Source organism: Petaurus breviceps, unplaced genomic scaffold, assembly GCF_028583685.1.
Source record: "Petaurus breviceps papuanus isolate PSGF00001 unplaced genomic scaffold, PetGlider_PUasm1.0 37, whole genome shotgun sequence".
Classification (NCBI taxonomy): Eukaryota; Metazoa; Chordata; class Mammalia; order Diprotodontia; family Petauridae; genus Petaurus; species Petaurus breviceps.
In genome coordinates this window covers 88,579,194-88,588,991 of record NW_027186296.1, presented here as the reverse complement: position 1 = coordinate 88,588,991, position 9,798 = coordinate 88,579,194, and the positions used below count along the sequence as shown (strand labels likewise).

General features: G+C 39.9%; 1 protein-coding gene across 34 annotated transcripts in view; it reads right to left on the bottom strand.

Annotated features, from left to right (window-relative positions):
- TCF7L2 (transcription factor 7 like 2) overlaps positions 1–9,798 on the bottom strand; it is a 460,229-nt gene that overhangs the window by 12,918 nt on the left and 437,513 nt on the right. For 20 of the 34 annotated variants that reach the window (XM_069098965.1, XM_069098971.1, XM_069098974.1 and 17 more), the window contains 4 exons: positions 9,241–9,327; positions 4,351–4,476; positions 3,611–3,770; positions 3,019–3,126 (listed from right to left, as the gene is read on the bottom strand). In XM_069098965.1, the coding sequence (XP_068955066.1) occupies positions 3,019–3,126; positions 3,611–3,770; positions 4,351–4,476; positions 9,241–9,327 (481 nt within the window). Of the gene's footprint in view, positions 1–3,018; positions 3,127–3,610; positions 3,771–4,350; positions 4,492–9,240; positions 9,328–9,798 lie in introns of all 34 variants that reach the window. The other 14 variants (XM_069098962.1, XM_069098963.1, XM_069098972.1 and 11 more) reach the window with 1 other exon arrangement.

The window sequence follows — 9,798 nt, the reverse complement described above, 5'->3', positions numbered from 1 at the left end:
CATAAAGGGCATCTTGGCAAAGTGATCTCAGGAAGACTCCAGGCTACCACGGGGGGTGGAGGGGGAGGGGAGGTCAAGAAGTGAGATCCCAAATGAGCTTCTTTATAGCTTCAGCACACAAAGCTGAAGTCAAGGCCTTCCCATGAGGCAAAAAGCTATGTTACAGATTGGCGGGGTGGGATAGAGCTTGCTAGTAGTAGTCCAGGGGGAACAGGGGTAGGTTTAGGGGTGGCAGAAAACAGGACAAGAGGTCCTTTTTCATATGGTTACTTATCTCCCCACTTTAGACTTATCTGATCTTTTAAAAGCTCTGATATAAAACCACAGTTACATAGCAAAACTGAACTAAAGTCATTCTGATTCTTTATTGAATCAACCACATCAAGAAAACAAGTTACTGATCTCTCATAGACATAAATCAAGGGACTTGCATGGAAAAGCATTTGCAAACAATTTCCAGAGTCATGGAATGTTAGAACTGGAAGGCACCTTCAAGAGCATCTGGTTCAAATCTTCTTAATTTACAGATGAGGAAACTGAGGATCAAAGAGAGGAAGAGACTCTCCCAAGGTCTCATGACCTCAAAGGGCTGACTCTGTCATTCACTATTGCCTTTCTGCCATCCGAGGGGCGAGCTATGTACAACCTGGGCTTGGATTCTTCCCATGGCTCCATTCTAGATTGCTCAAAGAACAGGTGTCCGTAGGAGGCAGGAGACATGAAGTCAACTCCAAGAGCTCTTGACAAGAGGTGGGGTGGGAGTGCGGGGGAGGGGGTGAAGGGCAGCAGCCCCGCAAGTGATATGGCTGTGTGATCCAAGGCTATGGAGCTCTCCTGCTGCTGGAAGGCTCTACCTCAGGGTCAGGTGGGGAGAGCACATCAAGCTTGTGAGGAAGCATTAGCCTTCTCATCCTCTTCCTTTCAGCTCTAGAAGAAAGGGTTTGACAGTGCACACATGCTGGGGACAAATGTAAAGGTCCCCAACATTTAAGACACTGCACATGCCCATCTGTCAGTGACACACATTTCTTGAAACTTCTTTTAAAGCTTTAGCTCGGGTCCTCACACTAATTCCTGTTTCAACTCTCAGGAGGAATTCAGACTGGGGACTCGTGCTAACAGCTACTCAACCCCATGGTCTCAAAAGCTTCACTGACAGTGCGCCAAGTGGGCAGGGTACAATGGGGAGATGGGTGACCAGACCCAAGGTGCTGTGTGCTTACAGAGGAGAGGGCATGGGGGAAGGAGGGGGAGGAAGATTGCAAAGGCTGCCAAAGGAAGGTATAACTGTCTTACCCAGTGGGAAGTCATTTCAATTCTGCCATCTCAACTGAAACTGATCCTAAGATCACAAAACTTTAAACAGAGAAGGGGGCTTAGGGAAGCATCTAGTCCAAATCCCTCCCTCCCCCATACACACAAATTATACAGAGGAGAAAACTGAGGCCCAGAATAGTTGAATGCCTTTCCCAAAGTCACAATGACAAAGTCAGGATGAGGAACAGATTTCCAAGGGCTCTTTCTATATAGGATTTGTTCCAATAGGTTTTCTAGTAATGCATTTTTTAAAATAACTTCTTCTTTACTGTATTTTCTATAATAAAGAATAGCTACATAAAAACAGCTGTGGGCCATGTCAAATATACAGACAATTCACAGAACTACTCCTAAACATAATTACAGTATCAATTTATAAATTAATGTTAATACTGATGCTGACTCTTCTCTATTACCAAGTCTAGTTGTTTCTCAGATCCTAGAAAGTAGTTTTTGTGTGATCACAACATATAATCACAACTACACAAGACCCAGAGGAGAGAGAAGAATAATGACACTGGATGAGATTCTGGAATCTAACACTGTTATTGGAAAAAAGAGTAAACTGAGGCCCAGCCAAGCAGAAATAATCAACTACAGGTCATACCAATGAGTGATAAGCCTGGATTAGATCATTAAGAAATGCATATCGGAACTGGGGCAGGTGGTAAGCTATTTATTAAGCATGGCAAAATAGGAGAGGAGGGGGAAAGTAGTAATGGTCTCAAGAACAAATGAAAGGAACTATTAGAGTAGATGATAAGTCACTCAAAGAAGGCCAAATGTCAACACAAAATTGTGCTCCCCCCACCCCCTGGAAAAAAAGAAGAAAAGACTTTAGATTCAAAGAAGTCACAGTAATGAATATAGGGATTCGAGAATTAAGTTAATACAGGAATAACATGCAGCCCTGGTGAGTCCAACTCAAGAGAAGTAAAAGAAAACTTTCACAAGGGGTACAAATGTGGAAAGTAACACGAATGAAAGCTTAGCAGATTAATGACCTTTCTTGAAAAATAAAGACAGCAATAATAGAAACCCAGCAGATAATCTATTCTGAAGGTGGGCCACATTGCTGAGAACATTGCAACATACATGCACCCCAGGGCATATAATCATTCTGTTTACCTCAAGGGAGTAAAACTTAAGTAGAACCACATCTTCATCATATCTCAAGACAGAAATAAGCAGCCTTGCATTTTCCACCATATCAATGCAGAAGTCACTCTTTAATTTTCCCTTGAGAAGCACAGGTTGGCTGGGCTAAAGGAGCTGAGAGTGGTTAAGTCTCTTCCCTCCACTCTGATGAAAATGAGAACTCCAACATGAGACTGCTAAGGGCTGTATTACAGGCTATTTCACAAAGGCCTCATTAAGATTCATAAGAGGCCAACCAAACAGAAGAATATGAAGATGTTTTCTCCTATGTGAGTTATCTCTTTCCCCATTCCTATCTGAACCCCAGGATATCCTTGCTAAACATCAAGTCAAATCCTTGTTCACATGTGGAGTGAAGGTCAAAACATTCCCACTGATAACCAGACTGAAACCATAAGGGTCCCTTCACCAGCAAACTAAATAAGTAATAATGTGGTTTGGAATTTGCTCAGGTAAGCAAATTCAATGTTAAGTTTTCCAGCATCGGTGCTTCTCTACAAACTCTACTACTAAAAAAAAGTAGCCACCTACATAGCCACCTACATAGTTATCCCGTGCGGACCAGCCCGGATAAAGCTGCATGTGAAGCTGTCGTTCCTTTCTTGCGAGCTCATAGTACTTCGCTTGCTCTTCTCTGGATAATGCATGCCACTGTAGCAGGGTTGGGGGTTGAAGGGGAGGGCAGAGACAAAGAAGAAATCAAAATGTCACCACATGTGCAATATCCATTACATATGCGAAATCTTCTTCTTTCCCGACATTCACAAATAGCATTGCCTTATATATTTACGTCTCACTGAGACCCTGGGCTTGGCCAGGACAGTTCAGATGAGATTCAATCTGTCACTTAGATTGTTCTGTTCTTTACTGTTTTGGGGAGAAGGAAGGGAAGACAGGGGATTGTAACTGTTGGCCTGAATAGTAATAAAATGCTGAATTATAGCCTCCTGTCCCAGCATATACTTATGAACTTCAAATGACATTAAGAGATTAAAACTAGAACCTGTGAGGAAAAGCAGTTTGTCCAAATCCATCATTATTCTGACTCTTCCCTCCACCCCCATATGCCAGCTTTGTCTAGGTCTCTATTGCATTGCTCCTCTCCTCTCTCCTGGGGATGCCATTCATCACCTACCCTTCGACCAAGGATCTGGTTGATGGCTGCGCTTTCTTTCAATGTACATTCTGCTACTACTTTCGCTCTCATTTCCTTCATATACAACATGAATGCATTAAGAGGTTTCTTTATGTGGGGCTTTTTCTTTTCTTCTTCTTTTTTGGAGTCCTGATGTTTCCTGTATGTTTAAAGAACAGACAAACACAAACACATACCCTGGTAATGACTCTCTCAGCCTGGCTCCCCTTGGCCCATTCTTCTATTTCCACCAATTCCCTTAAAACTAATTCCGTGCAACACAAGGAAAACAACACAACACAAAACAAAAGAGCCTATAATGAGTTTTGCACAAAACGATTCGAAGTTTTGAATAGTTTTCGCCCAAAGGGTGAGGAAAAATTGATTTTTTTGGTAATCATATTTGCAAGTTTCCTAAATATGAAAAGTTTTTCTAAAGCCTTGAGTTTGGAAAAGCACATGCAATTACTCTGCATATTCCCCAGCAAGCTACTTTCTTCATTCCTTCAGAACAAAACCCCCAAATGTCCAATTAACAGATTAGGGAGCAGGGAAGTAGTTATAAATCTTGGTACTTCCACATGCATGAAAAGCAGTTCTATTCTCTCATACACAGTAGACACAATCAATGAGACAGCCCTTATCCCATCAAAATAAACAAATAAACCCTGCCGAGCCTCCAACAGCATTAGTATATTGGGCATACTGGTGAAGAAACAAAAGAAAAAACAAACACTTACGAGCTATGGAGTGAGGCAACATCACTCTGGGAAGATTCCTGTTTGACTGTTGGTGTGACTATGGCTGGATGAGGAATTCCAGTTGTGTGTAAAGTATGATGTGGTGGGACCATATGAGGAGGAAACCTGGAAGACAAAAAGCTGTGTAAATCGTCAGAATAAAAATGAATGAATGAGGAGGGATATGTACACACAGATTAAAAAAAAAAACCATGTAACAAGCACATGAAAGCTACCCAAAGCATATGAAACCTGTCAGCATTAATTAGCGATAAATTAAACATAATGATTCTCATAATGTCATTAAAGCCAATCTTCCCCTTCATTATTGCTACTGACACGAGGCATTATGATTTTTAACATCTTTAACAAAAGACAAATTCAACTGATGTACTTGGGCGGAAAAGTAGGATATAAGCTACCTGCCGGAAACAACACGTCCACTTTCTTATTATTAGTGGCAACTAAAAAGCCAATTTCACAGTCCTAATCAGTTCTGGAATTAAGGATGAAATCTTTTGTTGTATATTGACAGCTAAATAAAATATTAACGCTGCTGGAATGTACACGCATTTTTGACAATGCTGTTCATACCTCATTAGGCCTTACTCTGTTGATGGAGTCAAATAATTTCTTTTTGTTCATGTCGAACTGTTGTACTTTACTACTTTGGCAGGGTTAGTAGGTAGTAAGCGGGGAAGGAGAGAGTTCAGGGGGAAGGAGAAACAATTCTCCTCGTTTGGTTCACATAATGAGTCTTTGTCCGCATAAGAAAAAACCATTTTAAGATGACAAAGATGAAAAAATGAGAAAAATGCTGAGAAATTATAACATTTAACATATACATATATGTGTGTGTATATATGTATATATACACATATATGTGTGTATGTTACCTGAATGAGGCTCTACATTTAAATTTGCAGATTTCTAAATCTCTTCTATTTTTAAAATATGCTACATGTACATAAAAAGGGGTCTTCAAAATGTTTAACAACTGTGTCTTCAGACATCTTATACTAACGAAGGAAAAATGTAACCAGTTCAAATAACCTAGGCCTGACTTTAATTTCTATTCTCTTACTTTTTATGCCTGGGAAAATTATTTTAAGCATTTCAGTGGACACCAAAGTGGTTTGTCCCAAACATTCTAACAGAAAGAAAAAGTGGGATACAGGGACCCAATTCAACAAACATTATTAAGTACATACTATAGGCAAAATTGAAAGACAATTTTCTGATTTCAAAAATCAGTTTATAGAGCATGAGCATACTAACAAGGGAAGCTAAATCAGAGTAGACAAGCAGTTCTCAACATGTACCAAATAGGTATATTAGGTTTGTATGTTCAGTATATATGTTCAGTTTAGAAGGGTCAATATTTTTACACAACCTTTCAAAAGGATAAAGGGGCCAAAAGGGTAGGAGGGCAAAAATCGTACAGTCTCAAAAGAAAAAGGCAGTATCCTGCCAAACCTCATCAATTTCTACAAATAAGAAAAACATTTCTTCTTCTCTCTCCTGGCCCAAGTCATCCACTGAATTCATTTAAATAAAACAAGTCAAAAAGTTTCTACAGAAGTATATGCCATATTGACAAGAGGAACAATTCTGCTTAATTCTACTGGGTAATACATTTCAGATTTAGAGAATCAGATCTAAACTATTCTAGACAGAAGTAGAAGATTAGTATCACCAATAAGTATGGAATTTTGTTTTGATGATCATTTTAAAACATGTTCTCTAGATTATGTGTCATGAATGATTTATTTGTACCTAAAAACAGTTTCCATTTAATTAAATTAGTATAACTTACTTTAATTTTGAGGAACAATGAAAATGAAAGTACAATTTACAAGGTAAAGGGGGCATAGGATCATTTTAAATAGCACAACATCAAGGGGATTAAAAGGAAAGAGTCTGGCCTTCTGACTTGCAAGTTCTTCCTTCCTAGTCTTCATAGACTTCCTTGCTAGGTTCTTTAGCCACTCTTCTAAATTGATACTTATTTGATGATGAGATGGCTTTTGAATAAGAAAATTTCCTAAGTATGGGGGGAAAAAAGCTTGAACTCTTTGGGAGCATGTCAAAATTCAAAAATGACTGATTGGACTGTAACCCAATGTGATCTTTCACTTAGAAATAACCATAACCACTAGATACCATCAAAGAGACTTAAAGTCTCAATAGCCTTGTGGCCTCACCCCATTCCACTCTACCGCTTCAGGGCCTTGAGGATAATGGAAATAAGAAAACATGTCCCTGAAGTGCTTGGGCACAGGGCTTGCCTTTGCTGTGAACATCAGACGTCGGATATGACGTAAGTACGCCCTATTCCCTTCTTGTTTTAGGCAAGTGTACATAGGGACAGGTATGCAAAGAAACGAGAGAAAGAATATGCATAACAGAGGAAAAGGCCACAAGAATTGATTAAATTTCAAGGGAAGGATGGGGAAGAAAGGATGTTCCAAGGGCCACGGAGGAATAAACACTTAAAAAAATCCACATCCATCCATTTCTACTCAAGTGTGTGTAAGAGAGAGAGAAAGACAGAGATGGAGGGGGCAAAGGAGAGAGAACGAGAGAGTGCGTACCTTTGCTTAAGAAACTCTTCTGCAGACAACGATTTCATGAAATGCAATAAACACCCTAAAAATTCTAAGTAGCTCATTATATACCCCTGTCTGCTTTTATGGCTCCAAGCCAGAATATAATGATGAGCCTTAACTTGTTAAGGACAACTAATTTTTGTTTCTGGCTGTCTCAGGGGCTTCCCTCTTACTCAGCCTCACTTTGCTTCACTGTTGACATGTTTCTGTTAACTGCATGTCATCTGCCTGCCTTGATTTTATGCACAAGCAGTAGGATGCATTTTCCTGTGCAACAATCCTGCTTTGAGTTGCATTAGATTTGTCATTATTCTCTCATTCCCCCCCTTGCACTTGTAACATTTCATCTCTTCCTGCCTTATTTTTTTTGAGCCACGGTGCACCCACATTATGGTTTATACATGATCTTGCTCCCTTTGAAGCCGGCAGATTTCAGAGCCAGCTCTCGTCAGGAGTAGCGCCTTGCACCAATTTAGCAGGCTGAGGGCCCCGAGCTCCAACATCTCAATCTAAAGGGGGTCACAGGGTGGCACAAGTGAGTGTCAGCAAGTGCTGTTTAATTGCCAATCTAGGCTTCTCCGTGGTGTTTAAAGTATAATGACCCATCACTTAATTCTGAGAAGTCCTGGCCCCGCTGCTGAATGGAATGAATATCAAAGGGTATTCTGGAACAGGGCACGCTGCCTACATTTCCTATAACTGCCATAAGTATAATAGACCTGTACTTCTGTCGGCCCATTACGACAATAATGTATTTAATTTGCTGTATACTCTTTTTAACTAGGTACCTTTCATAAGGTCTACCTGGGGAATAGACTTTCTCTCCCCTCCCTAGCTCTCCCCTAACCCTTCCTTCTACCCCTTTTCCCCAACTCCCCCCTCAAATTATAGACTAACCCCCTAAAGAATAATTTAATCAATAAAGTCAACCCTAATCCACATCCTTTAACTAATGAAGCTCATCGAGCCTTTGGAATTCCTACGAAAAACAACCAAAAATTTCCCTATGACCATCAAAATAAAATGCAGCCAGGGGAGACAGGGGCTTTGGGTCACCAGCTTTTTCACAGGGAGTGTCCCTCTTTTGTCTTTCTCCATTTTATCTGAACTTTATAAGGGATCAAATGCCTTATTGGGCACCACTTTAAAAACCTACTTTCTATCTCTTATTTTAGATATTCGTTTGTTCATTTGTTCTCTTTTTTCTATACAAATTGAGATGGTGAAACTTGATGATTCAGGACATATAAAACTTTTACCTTTAATTAATTGTACATAGTTCTATTCAAGGGACTGTCACATTATACTCTTAGACCACCAGCACCCCATCACTTTTCTATACTGAGGCAAGCATTCCTTCCCTCTCTCCAAACCTTCCTCTGTCCTCCAATTTCACATGCTGGCTACAGAGCTTGGAGGAGGAGACAGGGGGACAGTATCCCTGCCATGTAATGCATGCTAACTTAATTATGTGCCATCATCAAAATGGATTAGCTGTTTCAGCCCATCAGGAAAGTCTAAACCTCCACCGATTTAATTAACTTGACTGAAAATCAGATGAACAGAAAATAAAACTATCATTAGGAGTAATTAGTGATTACTTAAACATAGTGCTGCCAACCAGTTTGTAAATAAACTAGCAACCACTGGAAAATTAGCTAGAATTAATTGGAGCTAAGATAAGGGGAATATGGGAAAGAAAAATAAATAGATATACAGTATATATTCACATGTAGATATATACTGAAATCTTCTTTCAGAACTTTAGAAGGGGCAGGCAGGCCCTTACCTCCTAATGGAGATTCTCAGGGTTTTGAGCTTTGATAAAAGCCCAATAACCTTTTCTGGAACCCTGCTTGCATAACAATACAATTACCTCCACCCTTTCCCTTTCTCAAATAGTCCAAGGCTACAGAGAAGACACACTAAAAAAGCGTGTAAGTCATGACTTCTCCTTCCTGTTCCTTTAATGTCATTTTCTACACTGCTCAATTAGTTGCCTTAGATAAATAGATCACAGATACAATATCAGATCATATATCAGCAGCAAGATAGAAAGACAGACATAGACACGAACCCACATTGAGAGTTCAATGCAATCTTAATGCTGCCATTATTGGCCTGGGAGTGTCTCTAACATGAACCTAGGTCATACCATTAACTACTGACTGTTTTCAGATACACATTGAGCATCCCTTCCTAGATGAAACAGGATACTAGAGAACATTCTGAGAAGTCCCACAATGCCCTGGGTATCAGGACCCCGATTATTTGAACTCACCTTGACATGGAAGCATTGACAGTCAGAGCTGTTGGATAAGGATGCCTGAATCCTCCCGTTGTGATTGGGTAAACTGGTTGACCTTGCCTAGAAAGAGGAAAGGGGAAGGAAAAAGTGAGAAAAGGGAAAAAAGTAGGGGGGAATAGAGGAAGAAGGAAAAAAGGGGGGGGCTTCTCTCTGCACAGTAAGCTTTATTCTCATTTGATCAGAACAAAAATCTTGGGGATTGTACAGCAAGGATCAAAGGGAAGAACCACAGAACAATTTGAATGCCATAAATCTGATAGGAATGGCTAATTAAATTTTATAACCTCTGCTTATGTCAATAGAGACCCTCTCCCCAAGCTGAAACTAGGTGTTTTGTTGTAATAATTAAAGGCGAAGTCTCACTTGCTTTAATGGAGCCATCACACTAATTGAGGGCTACACATCCAAAGGAAAACAATAATGAATGTAAATTTATACCAAAATAAAGTACAGTGAATCAAAGGACTTCAGTTGCGCTTTGGGCCTCTTTCGGTATTTAGATCTCGGTGAGAAAACATTAAATTAACAGAG